The sequence below is a fragment of the Engraulis encrasicolus genome, chromosome 21, assembly GCF_034702125.1.
Source record: "Engraulis encrasicolus isolate BLACKSEA-1 chromosome 21, IST_EnEncr_1.0, whole genome shotgun sequence".
NCBI lineage: Eukaryota > Metazoa > Chordata > Actinopteri > Clupeiformes > Engraulidae > Engraulis > Engraulis encrasicolus.
The window spans coordinates 3,024,662-3,045,704 of NC_085877.1; the positions used below are offsets into that span (position 1 = coordinate 3,024,662).

At 43.0% G+C, this 21,043-nt stretch overlaps 3 protein-coding genes across 6 annotated transcripts in view; 1 reads left to right on the forward strand and 2 right to left on the reverse strand.

The window, feature by feature from the left end:
* Positions 1 to 656: 656 nt before the first annotated feature.
* LOC134437670 (uncharacterized) lies at positions 657 to 9,818 on the reverse strand. The gene is made up of 18 exons (XM_063187166.1): positions 9,760 to 9,818; positions 9,625 to 9,683; positions 9,390 to 9,479; positions 9,183 to 9,307; positions 8,810 to 8,941; positions 8,310 to 8,390; positions 7,701 to 7,871; positions 7,317 to 7,413; positions 6,838 to 7,058; positions 6,345 to 6,498; positions 5,537 to 5,745; positions 5,298 to 5,415; positions 4,831 to 5,036; positions 3,885 to 4,002; positions 2,904 to 3,073; positions 1,715 to 1,812; positions 1,336 to 1,445; positions 657 to 1,151 (listed from the first exon to the last, which is right to left on the reverse strand). Exons 1-18 carry the CDS (start codon positions 9,780 to 9,782, stop codon positions 1,111 to 1,113), a joined length of 2,223 nt encoding a protein of 740 aa, XP_063043236.1. The 5' UTR covers positions 9,783 to 9,818; the 3' UTR covers positions 657 to 1,110.
* A 137-nt stretch (positions 9,819 to 9,955) lies between these two features.
* Positions 9,956 to 13,187, forward strand: LOC134437680 (uncharacterized). 3 transcript variants are annotated; one of them, XM_063187183.1, is made up of 4 exons: positions 9,956 to 10,107; positions 10,237 to 10,345; positions 10,539 to 10,627; positions 11,982 to 13,187. In XM_063187183.1, the coding sequence occupies exons 1-4, from the start codon at positions 10,087 to 10,089 to the stop codon at positions 12,852 to 12,854; spliced, it is 1,092 nt and encodes a 363-aa protein (XP_063043253.1). In that variant the 5' UTR covers positions 9,956 to 10,086; the 3' UTR covers positions 12,855 to 13,187. The 3 variants fall into 3 exon arrangements, with proteins under 3 accessions (XP_063043253.1, XP_063043255.1, XP_063043254.1); XM_063187185.1 differs by lacking the exon at positions 10,237 to 10,345 and having other exon boundaries at positions 9,999 to 10,107; XM_063187184.1 differs by lacking the exon at positions 9,956 to 10,107 and having other exon boundaries at positions 10,244 to 10,425.
* A 97-nt stretch (positions 13,188 to 13,284) lies between these two features.
* arhgef15b (Rho guanine nucleotide exchange factor 15b) overlaps positions 13,285 to 21,043 on the reverse strand; it is a 40,877-nt gene continuing 33,118 nt past the window's right edge. For both annotated transcript variants that reach the window (XM_063187160.1, XM_063187161.1), the window contains exons 13-16: positions 19,047 to 19,211; positions 17,746 to 17,831; positions 17,274 to 17,378; positions 13,285 to 16,326 (exon numbers count right to left, since the gene is read on the reverse strand). In XM_063187160.1, coding sequence (XP_063043230.1) covers positions 16,160 to 16,326; positions 17,274 to 17,378; positions 17,746 to 17,831; positions 19,047 to 19,211 — 523 coding nt within the window. In that variant the 3' untranslated portion in view covers positions 13,285 to 16,159. The remainder of the gene's footprint in view (positions 16,327 to 17,273; positions 17,379 to 17,745; positions 17,832 to 19,046; positions 19,212 to 21,043) is intronic.

The window sequence follows — 21,043 nt, forward strand, 5'->3', positions numbered from 1 at the left end:
TATTCTGGCAAACAGGCCTAAAACCAGGCAGAGTCTGACTACTGTGAGCAGCCACCAAGACAAAACAAAGCACTACCCATTCCAGATACCCAAGATGAACTTTAGCAACATGCAAGGTTACAGATCTAGTCAATATTCAAGGCTACTCCTAAATCCTAAAGGATTGTCATGCACAGAAAGTATTTGAAAGAATGTCCACCTTTGTGTGAACTGTCTGCTTGCTCTTCCCTAACTCACCATCCCTTTTCTCCTTGGGTATTGCACTACATATCCACTGTGCAGTGCCCAGATTGAGTGTTTTTTGTTTTGTTTTTTAAAAACAGCTGACAGCATTGACGCACAAGAAAATTCCCATTCACTTCTGGATTGAAGTGGAACTAGTTTGCAGTGCAGTACCATCTGATTTTGACAAGGAAGTACATCACGTTATTCCCCCATGTTAATTATACCATTGCCTTCTTTCCTTGTGTTAAAAATAAGTCTACATACTTTTAAAAAAGATCATGCTGGTGCAAGACTGAACCTGTATTAAATCAAGCGATAAACCCAAGGATGTTAACCATTTGGTAGTTACTGTAGCCTGTTCAACACCAACATACCCATAGTAAAGTGTTAACAAAGGTTGATATAAAAAAGGCATTCAACAAACAGACTGATTGACTTGATTTTTTTTTATTTCACAGTAGTGACAGAACATCCACCCACACAGGTCACCCTACAATCTCCATTTGTGCAACATGTAACTCAATACATAAAGAGCAGAGATTGCATTTATGGACAGGTCAGGTACCCATTGTTGCTGTCGGGAGGAAACGACTTGGTCTCATCCATTTTTTGTCATGTTAATTAATTTTCACTTAATACTTGGACAACGTCCATTTCATCTCAGACGCTTTAGACGTCAGAAGCGTGCAAGCAAGCACACAACCATGAGGTACAAAATAACGACAATTAGCCAAATAAAATGTTATGTACTTAAACAAAAAAAATGCCAACTTGTCGAACACAAAATGGATTTTGACACTCTGCTACGAGATGCCATTTAGAGACCGTCCTCTTCCGTCCGTGCAGCTCCAGTTTGAGGTGCTAGCCTGGTGGTCGGTGGACCTCCTACACATCTGAAGGCACAGGCTCCAAGGGGATCTCCATAGCTATGAAGGGACAAATTGAATCCTTTTGTTAAAAACGTCAAACAAATGGACAAACCACAACTTCTTGAATGGTCATGTGGAAAATATTTGACAGACTCAAGTTCTTGATGTGATAGCAAGAGTTTCAGGAGGTAGTTACATTTAATGGGAACAGGAAATAAAGGATTTGCGTTTTAATACTTGCCCTTCACAACATTCCTTGCTTCACCCCACGAGCCAAAGCCAGGAATGGTGGATTTAAAGGACGAGTCCATGTTTACTTCAGTCACTGGGTAGGAGCACCTGATGGCAAGCCTGTGGGGAAAAATAAAATGCAAATCTTAAATGACATCAACCCCACTCACATAAGAGAGGGCAATTTATTTCATGAAAAAACTCTTGCATTGATAAATGAGTTTCCGCTTTTGAAAGCAAGAGAAAAACATGTTAGACAAAATGTTTTTAAAAGCCTTTCAGTGGAAAAAAAATCAACCTGACAGGGCAACTGGCAGCTAGGAATTCACTTTTCGGTCCTTCACTAGATAAAACCGCACAATAGTTTTAAATGACAAATTCAAACTTACTCAAAGGTGGTGTCCCTTGTGATGACTGGCTTAGTGCTGGGAATGTGCTCTGGCTCAAACAGGATCATGTTTTCAAATGTCACCATACCGTCCTTCACCTGATGGACATATGCGCTTTATAAACACAAAACCTCGACTGCATTTTTCATACATGCTGCTGTGGAGGATAGGGATGGACTGGTAATCTGGCATACAAGGTACTTTTCCACAATACAGGCCATTTTCCAGTCCCAGTTAAAGGATTTATCCGGAGTTGGGACAAGTTTGCCTCATTTTTGCATGTTTGGGATGAAATACAGTCACTCTAGAGCAAAATCAAGGCAAAAAGGATGCGTTTTGAGAAAGATGATAGATTGCGGGCATCGTATCTCTGCGGTTACACACATTTCAAAAACATTTTAAAGTCTTGCACAGCTCAAAACAACGTCACACGTACCTCGTAATATGTTGAGGGTATCCACACATAAATCGAAGTGTCCAAAGCCCTTCATGTATTCTTGAAAGGTCTGCAGAATGTGTTTTGTAAAGCTACTAACTTGAGAATATCTACAGTTACGGTCAAGCCAACTATTTGACACAAAAGTCCACAAAAGTAGATTGCAGAGTGCGTCGCATCATCAGCTGTGGTTACTCGCTCTGGAAATAATCATAGCTGATGATGCAACGCACTCGGAAATTTACTTTAGACTTTAAAATGTTGTGTTTTTGAAATGTGTGTAACCGCCGAGATACGATGCCCGCAATCTATCATATTGCACAGCTGATATGGCTAACGAGGCTAACGTGATATTATCAAACTTTCTCAAAACGCATCTTTTTGCCTTGATTTTGCTCTAGAGTGACTGTATTTCATCCCAAACATGCAAAATTGAGGCAAACTTGTTCCAACTCCGGATAAATCCTTTAAGCCCTGGCTGTGGACTAATGGCTAAGGAGTTGGTCTTGGGCTGGTCTTTGCAGGTTCAAATCTACCCCCTGACCAGTAGGTAATGGCGGAAGTGCCTTTGAACAAGGCATCCAATCCAGGGACTGTGACCAATACCCATACATACGCTAGGCCTAAAAGGCATCCAATCCCAGGACTGACCAATACCCATACATACGGTAGGCCTAGTAGTCACTTACAATAAGAAATAAAGCCTGTATAATGTAAAGTAAAAGCAAAAAAGTTGTATCCCAAGCATTGTACCTTGTGAACAGTTCCACATGTTGAGAGCTGGAATTCAAACAGAACCCTGCTGTCGTCAGTTTCTTTGGGCGTGCACAAGGGGTCTAACAGGGTGGTCCTTTGAGGAACAGCTTGAGGAGTAGACTTCTGTACATCAACCGCCACGATCATCACCCCTCTCGGAGAACATACTGAAAAAAACACAAGTGCCAAATACTCTGTTCATCTTAAAGATTCCATCTTTTTTTTAAAGAACAGGCAATATGTGGGACAAATCAGTAAACATGTACTACAACTTGGTTTAAGTACAGTACTGGACTAAAATGAAGCATGCTCATGACATGAGAATGATCCATGTTTAACACTCTTGAAGGGTTCTACTGATGCTGTACAGACAATCAGTTCTCGGCCCACTAGTTCGAATCTATGCTTGAGCAGTGAGATAGACAATCCTACACACCATATCAGCAGGTACTCATTTAGGCCACTGGAACTGACTGAATTGAAGTAGAATCTTCCGACATGACTAAAACTACAAACTATAACAGTACAAGCACTTTCTACGTAGAACAAATGTCAAATGCTACAGCAAGAGAAACTTGGGGTTTAGGAACACAGAATCAGTACAGTCTAAATCAGTGGTTCTCAACTGGAACAGTCTTGGGACCCACCATTTTCCACTCTCATTCGGTCGCGATCCAATTTTTTTAGCGTTCAAGTCAATTCAATGCAATTCTCAAAATGTAACCAAGACTCGAATGACTGGTTCCTATCCATCTCGCATTAACATTCAGATTGTATCTATGACAACAGATGGCACAGAGTTCACTAGCCTATCAAAATAAAAGTTGTAAATTGTTGCAGAAAAAGTTTTTTTTTTTTTAGAATTACTTTTTTTTTTACACCAAGGCTCTGCGACCCACCCATGACCCCTCCGCGACCCACTTTTGGGTCGCGACCCACCAGTTGAGAAACACTGGTCTAAATCATCCGACAACCCACCGATAAGCTCAGTGGTTTGGAAGGGACAGCGTTTGGCCGAATACTTCTGGATCTCCCGTGTTCTTGCGTCTTTGGAGAGGATTTCAAAACTGCCAAAGAAACGCTCCAGGCTGATACCCTTGCATGAAAAAAAATAAAAAAAGTTTAAAACTTGCCAATTTAACACTTAGGCCACACCAATTTAATTTGTTGGTTCTCGGATTCGCCTCTTGTATTTTGTAACAAAATGGAAAAAAAAAAAAAATCAGTTTCAATACCCCAAAAAATGAAATCGCTTAAAAAAACGAAGACTGCATGTTTTCATGAACGGGGAGGTGCCTCTTTAGTAGTTGGAGGTCATGTGACGTAGAGAACCAATAAAACCACTCCTTTCAACATGCCGATTACGACTAGCGAATCAGGAAATGTGTTACATTCAAACATTTACAGACAAACATGCAATGGCAAGTTGAAGCCCCTGTGGGTTAGCAGTAGCAGCGGTGAAACACAGTATTGCTCTTAGTGGAATTAGTGGAGTGGGATAGCAGTTTTAAAAAAGAAAAACAACAACTATTCAACTGTTGAATCATCTCAGTTTATTCAAACCAGATTAATATAATAATTGCCCTGTGAGCTAATTTTGTGCCTGGTCTATTTGGCTGCCTTAATTCCCTTCTACACTGTCCTTCTCCATGTCCAGGTGTTTGCCTGTCTTGCACCTTCCTTTGGAGGTCCATGTGAGGCTGATATACAGGTGGTATAACCACACGACTCTCTTTTTTTTCGCCCTCTCGCTTCAACTTTTTCCTGAAAAAATCCGAGAACCAACAAATTAAATTGGTGTGGCCTTACAGTGAAAAAAAAAGAGTAGTATACAAGATTGAAACTAAAACCATAATTAAAATGGGAATTTCATAACTTCACATTACTTCAGAATATACAATATCAGGTAAATATGAAGCCATACTTCATACACATATCCTGGGGTGAAGAGGGGGACATCCAGAACAACCCCCTGGCTGTCGTTGACCATATGGTACCCCTGCATTGCAGCAAACTGCTCTGTGAGAGGATGTTCGCCAATGGTGACATTCCACATGAAGTCAAACTCGTTATGAAGAAGCTTAAAAACTATTCCATGGTCCATGCACTGTCCATCGAAGGAGGGAGGGTCTAATGGTAAAATTCATTAATAAAAAACAATCAATACCAAATCACAGTATGAGAGAATATGTAGTCTGGATATTTGGTAGTATTAACAACACTTTAGGGGATTAAATTAGCAGTATTTTTCATTGAGTGGACATTTTTTTCTTTGGAGGTGCAAATCACAGTTTAGGATGGCAAGCAGTAGCGAGCCTACAGACAGCCATTCTGTCATTCACAGAGTTACCATGTCTGGGAACCTCTGGTCATTGATTGTGGATAACTTACACACATCATGGATCCTAGCTTCAAACGAGGCCTGGTGAAAATAGTAATCCTCTTGATTCATAATGTTCAGGGTGAAGTTCACATTCAGCAAGTACTTCAGAACTCCCTCCCTAAAATACTACAGAAAATAAAAGGATGTTAAGAGCAAAAAATAGAAATATGCATTGATCTTGTTTATGTTTTCCATTTCTTCAGTCAATGCAGTGCAACAAGCTTCCCAGGAATGCACTCAAACCTACCCATTTTCTGACAATGGGATCCTCAAAAGGAACCTTGAGGACGTATCCATGGGTACGGTTGTCATGAGGAACCTCCACAATGGTGAACTCGCTATCAGTTGCCATGCCAGCAGCGAATTGGTGATCATTTATGTTCACAGTGGTCAGCACCACGTCAAGGGGAATGTTCCTCAGGTAAACGGTGAAACTCCTCTCCTCAAGGATGGTCCCTGTTTGGGAATGAAGCCTCATGAGGTCAATGCCATGGCACCTATTTAAAAGAGAATTGCTGCCAATTTTGACATGCAGTTGTTTTGCTCATGCTACCCTTGACTTGTCAGTGAAGCAGCATTTTTTGTTCAGCCCTTTCAGAGATCCTGGCGAGCTAATGGGGATATGGTTTGTTACTTTGGGGATGTTGCATAACTTTTGGGATGATATTTGGAGTATTTTTTAAGTGAATCAGCAGACACCTAGCACAGCCACATACTGTTTTTTTCTGTAATCTGATTATCTGAATTCTTAGGGGGGAAATTGGCCCGTATGCAAACGGAATTGCTGACCACTGATCTCTAGTATTCTGGCTATTCCAATGGGCTGCCCTGGGAGTTTGGAGCTCGGTTGTCCTCAGAGTTTGGCCCTAACGACAGTTGTCAGGGAAGGGGAAAGGAGTCTATAACTTTTCAGAGGTCATGCAGAGGCTACGGTGGGACAGGATGACAAAAAAAGAGCATTGACAAGTCCATGGCAGCACAAACAATACATCTGCATGATGAAATTGGCGTAATGTTCACATAACATCTAATGATTTTCCTCTTTTAGCACTTACGGTTTACAGTGAAGGGCACGTGAGGCAGCAACGGAGTCATCAGGAGCTTGGTATACCAGTGTCTGCTTTCAGTGTGGATGCTGTCCATGAACACGCCTTTATAGTACAAATAAATCGAGTAGATCTCCAAGTAGGTGTTCTGAGCCACAAAGCTCTGCAGGGAGAGGTGCAAGATGTGGTCAGGAGTGCCAAATGTGTTACAATGCAAGTACAATAAGCTACATATTGTCAGTTCTATTGTCTTCAAGTCAAATTTCACCTGTACAGTCACACTACTACTGCTAGTCTGGACTTACCATGCCTCTGCTCAATACACATTTCCCTCCATGACCAAACACTTGCAAATTGCTTAAATAGGATGCAAATACATGAAACTTCAGGTTTCTCTCCTCCCTCTTGTAATTTCTGTAACAAGGAAGATATGGCGAGACCGATCTAGTCTAGTATGATTTCAGTGCACAGTAGAAAAACAACAAAATTACTGTCTACTTACATGTTTCTGACCACCGGCGGCACCAAAGGGGATGCTGATGTTCACCCTGTCCCCGTCGAAGGTGAGGTTGTAGCCCCACTCAGCGGCGACCTGGGGATCCAGCAGCCTGCCCTTCACCCCCACGTGGATGTCCTCGCTGACGAGGCCAGCGTGCCCGGACAAGGGGAGGGTCACGGCAGGAACCTGCCATTTGAGCTTGGTTCCATCGAAAGATCCTTGATCTGACAGGAAAATGTTAATACAAAAGAGTTAACACTGAGGTGCTGTGACTGACGCACTGTACCATGAATGATCAAGTTGCCAATGGGGACCGAGGTTTGAATCCAGGCTGGTTCATTTCCCAACCCTACCACCATCCCTCTACTTTCCTGATCACACAAAGCACATCACAAAACACAGTGCATTTAAAATATTGGTCACTTCAAGTACTTCCACTGTACATTTCATATTGGGGAGGCAATCCATGTTTACGCGCTCACCTGCACTACACACAGCCACCAGGTCAAAGATGACCGCACTCCATCTCTGCCTAGAGAAAAGGACAGCATGGACAACCTCCACAGGAACCCCATCCACCTGCAAGGAACCAGAGGAGGTGGAGGAGAGAAGAGTGAGCCATCAAGCAATCAGGAACAGTAGGCCGGCTAATCAGCAATAGTATGCAGATCATGTTTATTATTGGCCCTTTTTAGTGATGTAGAGAAGTAGTGTTTTCAAATGAATCAGGGTAAAATTCACCTTTGAAATTCTGAAAGGTGGTTAAAATGAAATTAATCATTAGAAAATGATTGGTGGTTTGGAGACTTTGCTGTACAGGCCTATACAGGGATGGGCACACACACACAGACGACAAAGACGTTTACCGTGGTGAGAAGAGACAAAGGTCCATTGTAAGGCGTGCGGAGCACCACGCGGCCAGGGGCGAAGTGGAGGCGGTAGCCCAACTGGCGGGCCTTGGTGAGGGAGAGCGGCGGCGACTGCTGCCCCTCCTTCAGAAACATCAGCTGCCAATCAGGGGAGGCCAGAGAGTGCACCTGGAGAACCACGAGGAGAGGGGCTTCAAATGTTAAGAATTTTCTCATCGCATCATTCTCGACATTACACAGTTTGGTTGTAGAGAACAGTAGATGGACTTCATTAATACCAGCGCTTAAAGGTATTGGTCAATATTTGAATGGAATGGTCTAGAAGAGTAGGACTACTAGTGTTCCATTCTACATTCACCAGAACCGATTTAAGCTCTTTGGATGATGCAAGTGTCGAAAGCAAGAGGTCCGGTTGCTTACCCTGTGTGTCACTTAGGCTTACTCCTTAGACTTCCAGTACAACAAAACTTAATGGCAACGCCCCAAAGATGCAAAGAAAATTTGGTATTAAATTGAGTTAGATAAACATTTTAACAACTTCAAACCTGGTGAAGTCACCGACATGAGGGCCCCCTGGCAAACAGTATGAATGGACAGGACACTCACAGTTGAGAAGAGAGAATCCCAGCTTTGATGCTCAACTCCACCTTCGCTGATGGGATAGGGAACTGTGCTGTCCGTGATTACCTGTAATGATAAACACACATTACTTACTATGCCTCATGTAAAATTATATGGTAGAGAGTTTATTGGGGAGCTTTATGCCACAAAATTACAGAGCCCCTAAAATGACTTGTGCGAGTAATAAAAAAAATAAAAATAGAATGCCTTTTATTGCCACAGTGGACAATGTACAAGATAGTATACACATTTACAATTAGATTAAATGATACTATACAACACTGATCTATTTACAGAAATTACACATAGACCGAGACAGAGCAGGGACACACTTTTTTAATAAAGGAGGTTTCTCGTGCGCCCATAAACTATGGCGCGCAGCGTGCAGAAAGTGTCTGGTGCGCACGAGTAGTTCTAACCTCAGTTTTTTTTTCCACTCGTACACGTCATTTTAATGGCTCTGTGAAAAACCAAGTACAGCCTACCTCCATATAATCCAGCTCACAGATGACCTCTCTTGGAGACAGTGGCAGTGGCAAAGTGCAGGTCTTGGACACGGTATAAGTCATCTCCTCACCAATCATGATCAATAAGTTAAATGTGAATCCATCGCTGTCCTGAAATGACAGAATATAAAGTTGTATTGTGAGGTTAATCATGATTCTGAAAAGATGGCTACGAATTAAACCAACCAATTACTGATTCTATCGAATTGTTAACAGACATGGAGCACACAATGAACATCAGTGTAGGCATAGGCCGAGTTCTGTAGGCCTACCTCTCCAACATGATCCCTCAGAGGGGAATTCATTCAATCAATTTAGTTATGCAATGGATACACCAAGGGCGGTATCCTACCTGTTTGGTATGGCAAGCGAAATAAGACGCCCTCATTTCAGCAATTTTCGTGTCACGGAACATCGCAGTATAATATCCACACATGGCCCCATATTCTTTTGTCAGTGGGTGGAGACCAGAGGAACCTGAAATTGTAAAACACGCAGTGTTGGAAAGCAAGTAAACCGCTAGAAGGGGGAAAAACAGCACATGCACAGCACGCCTTACCGATGGCCTCAAAGCGTGGTTCCGACATGGCATTGTCCAGACGAACGTTTACCTCAAGGTATCGATCCCTGCATTCTGTCTCGATAATGCCTGTGGGGGGGGGGGGGTGGGGGGGGGGGGGGGGGGGGGGATCAATTGAAATATATGTAGGCTATTTTTTGTTTTTAACACATGGGCCCAATTGGTAGGCCTAATAGGTTTTAAAAAGTCTGATGCATTACAAAATTACCCCTACCAGTTGGAACTTCTCCAGTCATCGCCTTAATAGGCCAATTCAACAGGAAAAGCAGAAACCTGTGGATTGTTGAATTAAAGTTTATTCTCGGTCTACAATTAAAAACATAAGAGTGGATAGTTTGTTCTCACTTACGTGAAGGGCAAACAGAGATGCATTTTCGAAAAACAGCGCTTGCCTGTAGGGTGAGTCACAACAATATAAACTCTTGAAACAGTGGCGTCAATTGCCGTTAACGGTACACCTGTCTTTCACCAATCAACACCTCACTAACTCATTTCAGGTGCCGCTAAATGTATGCACGCGCTTGCTGACTTTAGTGTTGTTGGTAAAATTCCACTGGGTGGCGCAGCGAGCACTTGAAGAAATCTCCTTTTGGCACGGTGTGGCTTCTTCGTCTCTGCAAAATACAATATTATTAATCATTCACAAGTTGCCTTTCCTCAATTTTGCTGGCCCACCATGAACACAGATCAGAGCAACGTGAGTTGTATGAGTTTCGTCACAGTTTGTTTATCAAAGGCCTAGTCACTTTACCTCAACGAAAGGCCTCTGTGGGGAAATACAAAATATATTTTCTATGTGCTTAACAATTTCAATGTTTTGCTGTAGAGACGACGTCCTGTCTTGACTTCATACTCTACCCGCACAATAAGTCACCCAACCTTCATACCGCTTTACCAAGAGTCTCTGCAGAGGTGGACGCCTGCCCGACCTACAGGTGCAAGCGGGGGAACTGTGCGGCTACAAGCCTTATGGCTGTACAACTGTGTACAATGCCGGGCTGAATAAGACATAAATGTAATATATTCAGGGAAATAATTCATTGTCATCGTAAGCTCTTTGCATAGTCTACATGGCTAATCCCGTTATTCTGAAAACCATTGACATCTGTGTGCTTTTGTCCTTTGCAGTGCCAGTGATGACCCCTTTGGATTTCTACTACACTGACCCAAATCTGCCGCCTGGCCATCGGGTGCCCAATATTGTCACTAAGTTTGAGGTCAGGAGAAAATAATGGGATGATTCTTAGCTGGCTGACTGTGTGTGTTTTCCTTACAACCAGTGCTAGATAAAAATCACAAACACGCATCCATACTACAAAGCCTATCAAGCCTCTGAAGTCCACCAAGCACATCAGATTAATTTTGTCCATGATTTTTATCCTGAGGGCTTTTCTCAAATCATCTTCATGATTCATGATCTTCATGAACCCCTCTTGCACCGATTTTATTTTAAATCTGAACAGCCAGAAATGCCATATCCCAGTCGTGAGTGTGGTGGCAGTGGGCCTTTTCAGCGACAAAATTCATTTTTCTGTATTAATTTCACATTGGAAAACAGAATGTAATGAGATTGTTGTATCAACTGTGGGTGATCCAGCTTACCCAGGATTAGATGAATTGTATGGCTTTAGTGAAGGCAGTGGTGCAGTTTGGGGTTTGGGGAAGGGGACTGACAGGGGAGTCCAGCAGCGCAACACTTGCAAGATTAAAGTGGGATCAGACCGGCCCACCAGTTTAATAAGTGTCCCATCTTTGTTCAGACGGAGAGGCTAAGCAGTGGGCTTTGGGGAAGAAATTGTTCTGGTCATGAGTATGCACGATTAGGTCAGAGACCTTTTCAGTGTAACGTATAAATGTTATATGTAACATGTTTTGTACAAAAGAAAGGAATAGATTTAAAGATGGTGCGGTTGTGGTAGCAGACAAGCGTCTGTTAACTTCTTCAGTTATGTGTTCCATCATACAGTGCAGTAGTATGCTTGACAATGCTTGTACACACTAATCCGGGTGTGCTTAACTAATATTAGCCAAGGTTTCAAGTGATATGGTTTTCTTCAGACACCCAAGCACATAGATACAGCAGCTGTACACATTTCTCCAGCCTGATGCTGTACCTGATTAAAATGCAATTTTCGATGAGAGCCCAGACGCCTTAGATCTGCAGATTCATAAAAAAACTGGTTCAACCCACACCACTCACACCAAACAGGGAGAGGCAGCTTTTGGCTTTTATGCGGTCAGACTCTGGAACCTCCTTCCCTTACATATTAAAACTGCACCCACCCTACCCATTTTTAAATCCAAGACCGAGTTTTTTAGTGATGCGTCCCGATAATTTAACTTTTTATTATTGTCTTATTCCATAGTTTGACATGGTGAATGCTTTTTTAAGCTTAATCAAGGTTTTTCTTAATTCATCTAAGTACAGATAGCTATATACATGATTTTCTTTTTTTGTTTTATATATCGGTCTGATGCAGTACCTTATAGATTCCATTTTGGATGTGTGCACCATTTCGACACATTACTCCCATTATTGTATTTCTGCATTTTGTTCCCATTTCCCTGTAGGCCTTTGAGAACTTCCAGCTCAACACTCCGCCTCCCATCATGTCCTCTCGGCTGGCTCCGCCTGTGCAGCCAGACCCTTTCCTGAGTGGCACCCACCCCGTCCGCAGCCTGGGCGCCCGCTCGTGGACCGTTGACCGCTGCGACCGACCCCACCCTTACTTCTGCCGACTCCAAACCGCGGGAGCGCTAGAGGTCATCGAGATGTCTCAGGCCGAGGATGACGCCATCACGTCACTGCTGCTGCTCCACCATGGCAACGATGCTGGTGCTGCTAAGACACAGCGAGGCAAAGGTGGGAGTTCGCCATCTCCATCTCCATCTCCAGGTCAAAGGCCCACGGCTTCTCCGAGTCCGCAGTCTCTTGTCCAGGGCCCTTCAGGACACGTCCTCAGTCAGAACCATGGATCAAAGCTGGAGGGCACCCTCGACGCTTCTCCATCAAAGGCCATCACCAGTACCACTGTCACTGTATCTTGCGTGGAGAAAAACTGCTTAACTTCACCAACAGCCTCCTCTCCTCCTCCACCACCAGCAACAGCACAGGGGCCCTTGGGGTACCATCTTGAGGCTGAGACACCTGCTGAACTGCCTGGTGGGTCACCTGAAGCCTTGGCTGAGATGGACACCCAGCAGCAGGCAGACATTTTGGGCACTCTAGTCTGCAGCGGCGTGATGCTACCACCAGGCCCAAGTGACCCTGATATGAACAGCGGCGTGATGCTACCACCAGGCCCAAGTGACCCTGATGATATGAATGTGGAGCGGGGTAACGGGGTGCTAGCTGAAGACACAGTGCCAGAACATCCAGATCTTACTGTGGTGGGGGGTGATGCCTATGTCACGCCCAGAGCAGAGATACCTGACAGGGTGTAATAAATCTCTGTAATACTGTATCAGAAAAGCTGAGGAGTCATTTCGTTGATGGTCGTTGCGTTTTTGTTGATGTAACCACAAGTAGATTTGTGGGATGTGGTGATGAATGATAATACTATTTTTCTGAAGTGGTTCAAAAGGGCTTTCAAGTGTCTTGTGTTCTCAGTAACCTACATGGTCTTCTATTTTACGATTATTCTAAGACCTGTCGTTATTCATGAGAAGCTTTGATTTTAATATGATGGCATTTTTTTTACAGGTTGGATATTTATACTTTCTTGAAATATTTGTTGACATTTTCATTAAAATATAAAAGGAATGACTTGTTTTTTATTGTGTTGTTAGATCGTTTTATATGGAGGGAAGATCATCCTTTCTTGCCTATAAAACATACTCCCAGAAAAAGGTACACTGGGGTACACATGTTGAACCCTCTGGTACAGAAGTTCCCCTTTCACTTAAATAAAAGTACATGACTGAGTAAATGTGCTACTGTGCTGTATGGTGGAGGGAAGTACCACAAGCCATTGCACTGCACTCTTTACGCAAGTAAACTGCCCAAACAAACCAAAGAATGATAGTAATATTAGTAATGTGCCTACTGCCTGCACAGTGAGCTGCAGACGAGTCTTCTGTGGCTCTGCATTGAACAGAATACTGCAGTGCAGTATATGATGAACATGATGCCATATCCATTCACAATTTACCACAATGTCCATTTTGTGTGCGTTTGTGGACAATGTCCCTTTTGCACCAGACAACCAGAAGAGCAAACTGGACATGAATTAAAAGTGACTGACTGCAAGCAGACCACTGCTCACAACTATCCCCTAAGGGCAACACTCACGCTGGCTTGAAGATGCCATATCCCCATCTTATCAAGCTTGCATTCAAATATTTGCAAACACATTCTGCCAATCCCATATAAAGCCAAATATTCCCATCTGCTGATATGAATGTACTGAAATATGTGTATTATACTTATTTCTGTAGTGGCTGTTGCATGTGAGAATTACCAATGTTATGAGCATTAGTTCATTATGATCACTTACATCATGCATGGGCAACAATGTAATTTCGATACTGTGATGAATTCGAGCTTAATTGGTGGCACATCTACACAATAAACAAATGTATACATTTTTTAAAAGCAGTGTTTTATTTGTATGTCCAAGAAAGGAACACAAATACCTTTTAAAAGGTAAGGGTCGGCTCATATACTGTGGTGTTACCCGTATGTACAAGTGTGTATGGTCATTAGGGGTATGTCTCATTCTGCAGATACAGACAGGCAATAAAACATACAAAATATGAAGGTACAAATATGTACTCCCCTAATAAGGGTCGTCTTCCAAGGACCTGGCTGAGGTGTGTAGACCAAGTTAAGTTCACTTTGAGTTAGTGGTTAATCATTTCATTCATTTTCTTAATCTTAGCTAAATGACACATGTAAGCTATCTATTACCAGATTTACCACTTCCAGTAGGTTAACTTAGACAGGTTTATCACATAACCATGTTCTTAGAATACCCCTCTGTTCTGTACCCTGTAAGGGTTTCTCTTTTCTCAGAGTATAAATACAGTACAACTTAAAAAAAAAGGCAAACATGCGCGCCTGTTTTTGAGATGCTGAGCTGGTGACTGTCTGTAGTGTATAGGCAATCCAAATAGACAGCCTACCCACACATTGTGCTATTAAAAACCTGATTTAAAAAGTCTGAAGTCCATTTGCACATAAAACAAGCAACTGAATTCAGTTACCTTCTCCCTCACATCTATACAGTCCACAGCAGGCATGTGGAAGATCACAGATACAACACAGATCAAGTCTTCACAGGACCAGGATGTGTTTGAGAATTAAAAAAAGGAGCTTCAGCAACAAACTCCCGCCCATTATTAAAAAGAAAAATGAAACTTTTCCGTTTTTTGGCAAAAGTACAAGTTCCAAGTCATACAACAGCATTCGATGGCAGCAATGTTCAAAGAAAAGATGGTTCTCGCATGTCCACATTGTTGTGCATTGATGAGCACAATGTCTGAGAAAACGTGGCTGATGTTTTGGCACGGGTGTCTCCAGCAGAGGGGGCAGGCAGTCTGGTTTGTCAGCACCTGTGATCAGATGCTCTTTAAAAGGTGCACTGTGTAGGATGGTGGCCAGAGTAGGTATTGCAAGTCTGCGGTCTACTGCCAAATTTGATCTTTTCATGAATATTTACTAAATAATGAATTAATATTTACTAGTATGACCAAAGTACAGTACGTTCTGCAGCTAAAATGTCTATTTCTGGAAATTCAAAATGCTGGACAATGAAGAAGATCCCCTTTTCATGTATGAAAAGTGCTATTTTCCCAGTCATAAAGAATACTTGGAATTTGAAAGGGTAACATTTGTAAATTTGTAAAAAGGTAACATTTGTGAATGGGCAGCATGAATTCTGGAAATCAACAACTGAAAATATTACAGAGTGAACCTTTAACAACATGCTCTGTGTATGTGGAAGAGTTAGCTCTCACAGTCATGCAGGGAACAAAAAACAGACAGGTCTGTCAGTAAACGGCAGTGATGAATGGATGGATGACTTGAGTGGATCGAGTGAGTCTCTCTGCATCGTATGAAAGTCAATTTGGGCATGGAAATGGGAGTGACTTGAGAGGTGGCAATGGCCCTGTTTCAGATAACGCACGTTGTGCAAATCTGAGCAGCACACAATCACTATGCACTCTGGGTAAACATTCCGAACCAGAATGCATAGTCATTTCGCAGCACATGCACTGAGCAGATTTTTGCAGCCTGCGCCATCACGAACGGGCCCATAGACAGGGGACTGGGTCAGGTGCAAAGTTTTCATTTCAAGGTTTCTTTTCTTTTTGTTTCTTTTTTTTCCAGTTACTTTTTTCCACTGAATGGAAGCATTCTGGCACAGTAAAATATCCACTGAGTCGGCTGAGAAGCAGTCTGTTTTAAAACGTTTCCATATCTTAAAAATATACAGAGGCTATAAAACTACAATGGTGAGGACGTTTTCCATGAGCACAGCGCACTACGTACACACAGCCTGGGAAGGCCGCAAATGCTTGAAGTCAACGTCAACGGCTCCTCCCCAACATCCTTCACAGACAGACAGATCCTTCCTGGGAGACATATCAGTGAGGTTGATGGTGGGGGAAAAAAAGACTAACACTGAGGGAAGGACGGACAGCCAAACCCCTTTGCTTTGTGGGTGGCCTCTCTGGGGCCCTGTGCTTTTGTTGTTTCCTGTGCTTGTTAAATTATTATATTTATTGTTTTTTCCCCTCGATGTCTGTTAAAGAGTCAGACGGCCCTTGCCGGTGACGATACTAGCCGCCTGTATGACCCTGTAGCGCTCCCGGAGGTTCCTTCGCCGCACGTGCTCGTTGGTGATCTCCAGGACGTTGGCCACGGGGAACCAGCCCTTCTGGCCGTCAGACAGACGAATCCCCTCGTACCAACCTGGAGGAGGGGAGGGGAGGAGAGGAGAGGAGAGGAGAGGAGAGGAGAGGAGAGGAGAGGAGAGGAGACAAGCAGAGGCAGGCAGAAGAGGATTGTAGAGGAGGAACACAGAAAATAGAAGAGAAGAGACAGAGCATAAGGTCAAACTGCAAAAGAAAGTCACCGGACTTGTTCATGTGGATTCTGTTTTTTAAATACCAAACTGCAAACAATTGAAATTCATCTTTAGTCTTAATCGCCTGCTGGCTAAAATGTGTTAAGACAAATCACTCCAAATGCACATGAAGTTTACTGGTGTTTGGTGAAGATGACTTTAATGAATGCATTTAGGGTAAGCTGGAGTGAACAGCCTGTGAATGAAGCGTATGAGGCCTAAGCTCACTCACCCTCGTTGATCTACACTATAGATTAGAGTTTCTCAACGGGGCATCTACAGCCCCCCAGGGGAGCACTAGGGACCCCTGGGGTTGGGGGGGCATTGAGAAGGAGATGGCTGAGAGGGGGATGCTCAGCTGCAAATGTGGGGCATTAGTCTAAGGGGGACATTTGCAAGCTTTTGTTGAGGTCAAGGGGGAGCTGGCAGGCTTATGATGAGGTCAAGGGGGCATTTGATCAAAAAGGTTGAGAACCACTGATCTAGACGAATCACTACGAAAGGCACATGACATTTACTGGTCTAAGGTTAATACAACTGCAATCAATGCATTTCAGCTGTAATCTGTGTGAAAAACCTGTGATTTAGGGGTTTATATACATAGACATTCGTGTTGTGAGGAGGGGCAAGATGCTAAGTTGGCAATCATGTGAGCTAATTTTTTGACCGACAGCGCTTTCCAAAAATCAGAGGTTGAACAGTGCGCAGTCAGAGTCGCGAAGCCAGGGATTATTTACAAATGGTAAACCCTAGTATAGCAGGGCTAAGCCGCAGGAGGTCTTTGCTAGCTCACCCTCGTTGGTTTTGCGGATGACGTTGATGATCTCCGTGGGCTCCAGACTGATCTCATCGGCCTGCTGAGCGACGTACTGCTCCACACACTGCACCTGAGGACAATCTGATGCATGCGCATGCACGCACGCACGCACGCACGCACGCACGCGCGCACGCAGGCACATGCACACACACACACACATGCACACACACACACACACACACACACACACACACACACACACACACACACACACACACACACACACACACACACACACACACACACACACACACACACACACACACACGCATAATTAAAAACAACACTTGAAATCCACTTCATAACGGCAGATAGGCTTACTGTAATGAAACGTGCACAGTGCACACACACACATGCATAATTGAAAACAACAATTGAAATTCTCCTCACTACAACAGCTGGCTATATAAGTAGCATAATGAAAATCCACTGAAGCCCTGATACTGACCCCAGTCCTCATATATGACCTCCTCTGCGTCTCTGTCTATGTCGTTTGGATTTGGGAACGCCGCAACCCACCTGTGCACATCTGACCTACGTAGAGAAAGACACAAACCAGTGAGTTTACCAAAGTACAGAAAAAAAGATTAATTTAGAAGGCACTTTTTAAAAAATATATATTTTTATGGGCTTTTATGCCTTTATTTGAAAGGACAGTTGAAGATGGTGACAGGAAGCGAATGGGGGCAGAGAGACAGGGAAGGATTGGGAAATGACCCCGGCCGGACTCGAACCGGGGTCCACGAGGGTGGGCATGCAAGCCCAAATGTGGGGGGCTTAGCGCGCTGCACCACAGCGCCCCCCAGAAGGCAAATTTTTAACTGTGAGATTTTGCTGGTGTCACTCATTGCTACTGTATGAGAAGAAGCAGATTGGAAAAAACAAAGGAGGATTATCAGTAGAGCATGGCACAATACAAACACAGGTCAAAGTATTGCAGTTTGGCCTGAAAGTCTGAACTCATATCAAATGTCACATACCCCTACACTCATATAACCATTCCATATTTTGGCAATATGACACAAGTCAACCATGGGAACGACTAGAGAGGAGAGTTGAAATTGCTTTGATCTGGAAACGCACTGTAATTCATTTCAGGGCCATTTGTTTTCCCCTATAGATCTCTAGACCTTCTGACTTTTAAAATGACAAGCTGAATTGGCTGCTGGAGGCATATGCTTGTCATTGGTGGGGAAACACACGTGTTCCTGATTGCTAGTTTTCACTGAAGCTTCTCCCACATTAGTCAAAGAGAGGAACTTCCCCACCGCTGCACTTACGAAGCCTGTCATTTGAGCTTTTTCCCATTTTTTACTTAATTACTGAGTCTTATTTCAGTTGTTTACCAATTGTTGAAACAAAAAGCTTGCCCTTATCCATTAGACGCTCCGACAAATACGGTATCTGAGAGTAACACAGAGGCCCAAATATTGTAAATGGTTAATACATGAAGCCAAACTTCCTTTATGTTTTTTAGGGATTGTGAATATCATCTGAATCTTCAATTCCAATCAAAACAATGCAATGAGCACACTATTACTATTGACATAATTACAAATTACAAATGCATATTAGACAGGGAAATAACTGCCGTATGCTTGCTGTTCATGCATGCGATGTGAGAAATATTGTAAATAGAACCATGAGGATGTCATAACTCAAATTTGGTCAAACATGGTTTTGAACTTTTGATTTAATTCGGTTCAACTGTTTCAGTTGCTTGTATTAAGTGAGTCCAGTTCCACTTACGCGGTGGCGGCCTTGAGGACGCGCTCCACCATGCGGCCCTGGTGGTTCTCCAGGAGGGTGAGGAGGAAGCTGTTCTCCAGCCCCCCGCTCGACAGCTCCTCCCCAAGGGCCTTCACCTGCACCAGCGAGCGGTGCGCATAGTCCAGCACCATGTACCGCTCCGAGCTGGAGGAAGAAGAAGAAGAAGAAGAAGAAGAAGAAGAAGAAGAAGAAGAAGAAGAAGAAGAAGAAGAAGAAGAAGAAGAAGAAGAAGAAGAAGAAGAAGAAGAAGAAGAAGAAGAAGAAGAAGAAGAAGAATATTATTATTCTGATGATGATGATGATGATGATGATGATAAAGAAGAGGTAGACGAAGAAGAAACGGTCAATGTCCTATTTAAAAAAGTTTTATCTCTCTCGTGACCACGATACAACCATTGTTGTGACAGAAGGACATTACGTAGGGAAAAATGTAATGGAATGTTCCACTCAGTCAGAAAAGGGTTAAAGCAATACGATGCAACTTGGTGCTGATTCTCATGTGATGGGTATTCTTCACTGCCAGAATAGCAGAGATTTTTCAGCCCGTGAGAGCTGACCCGGCACAAGCCAACTTGCAGGCCTGATTTCTCCCTTACAGTAGAATGTACGATGGGTTTGTAATAGGTCATATCAATAAGTAGGCCTTATACATAAACATCTTATTATGTAACTGACTTAAATATTTAGTCCCTTTACATGGACAGCATTAAGAGCTTGTTTTCCAGTAAAGCGACCATAGCAGTTTACTGTACAGTCTATTGGAGAAAGAAATGGTTAATGGGCATTTAAGTCAAAGTCAAAGCATACTTTTTTTGTAAACTCCCTATGTACAGTAACAAGCATTACACAGAAGCTTGAAATGAAATGGACGGCATTCAGATACAGCTTGTTTTCCACCCAGCAGAGCAATCAAAGCTGTAGCTTTACAGTCTGTTGCACCCCACTGACCCGTTCAACATGCTCACTCATACTGAACTGTAACTACTGTATACAGTCATGACAGAGAGATGCCACACAAAATGTCACCCAGCTCTCTGCGAGAGGAATTAAAAGGGGTTCAGAATTATATTGTATTGCTCACGGACACTTGAAGCCATTGAAGTGAAACTGGAAAGAAATCAGGAGCCATTTGAGATCTGTCTGACTCCTTTGGTTTCTTTCTGAGCAGACCGATCCACTGTAGTTTACATTTATCGAGTTTTTAAATGCATACAAGCAGGGCCTCTGACAGCTTCAGCCAGCCTCGGGACAAACTCATCCTAAGGGCCCCCCTCACCCAAATCTTGGGCTCCTCTCTCCCTGTGCCCGTGGCAACTGACCACTTTGTTCCCCCTGTGGACTTACAAGTAGCCATGGATGATATTGGTTTCCATGGAGAGATGCAGTATGATGTGAACTCAGTATCTAAATGTTTGCATAGTTCAAAGTGTCTCAGTGTTTGCCCTGCTCCCGAGAAAGTGAAACCGCATCATTTTTATTAGTTAATGACTGATTTGCTTACACAAATGTTCACTGTGGCCAAGCCATCTGCTATTTATTGTTCTTGATAACGTTTAAAAGACTTCCGACAAATGTACTTACTGACAGTAAGGTTTTATGTTTCAGGACAAAAAGCTATTAGCATATCGCCAAAGTATGCAAACTGCCATACACCACTGCACAATAAATGACAAGAGCATTAAATTAAGAAGACCCACCTAATTTACTATATAATTACATGTATGGCAAAGCACGCGGCACAGACATGACACTATTTTTGATGGCGTTTAATTTTAATTTAAAAATACATGTTTGAGGGATTCAGGCTTTAATTACTCTTCATGGCTCCGCTAATTACCTTGTGGTTGACGGGAATTCCCAGGATGGCAAATGGAAAGAGAGTCTTACCACCATAATCTTTTAACATTTCAAAGCCACATAGCTCCTCAATGTGGGAGGTTTACCATTGAGTAATGAAACACACAAATGTGACTCAA

Bases quoted from the DNA above. Each gene is read 5' to 3' on its own strand.
- LOC134437670 (XM_063187166.1), bottom strand. From the start codon at position 9,782: ATGCATCTCTGTTTGCCCTTCAC. The intron at 8,391-8,809 runs GTAGGCTGTACT...TTATCATTACAG, and splicing joins GTGAGCTGGATTATATGGAG to GTAATCACGGACAGCACAGT. The intron at 1,446-1,714 runs GTAAGTTTGAAT...TTTTCCCCACAG, and splicing joins ACAAGGGACACCACCTTTGA to GCTTGCCATCAGGTGCTCCT.
- LOC134437680 (XM_063187183.1), top strand. From the start codon at position 10,087: ATGAACACAGATCAGAGCAAC. The intron at 10,346-10,538 runs GTGCAAGCGGGG...TGTCCTTTGCAG, and splicing joins GACGCCTGCCCGACCTACAG to TGCCAGTGATGACCCCTTTG. The intron at 10,628-11,981 runs GTCAGGAGAAAA...ATTTCCCTGTAG, and splicing joins ATATTGTCACTAAGTTTGAG to GCCTTTGAGAACTTCCAGCT.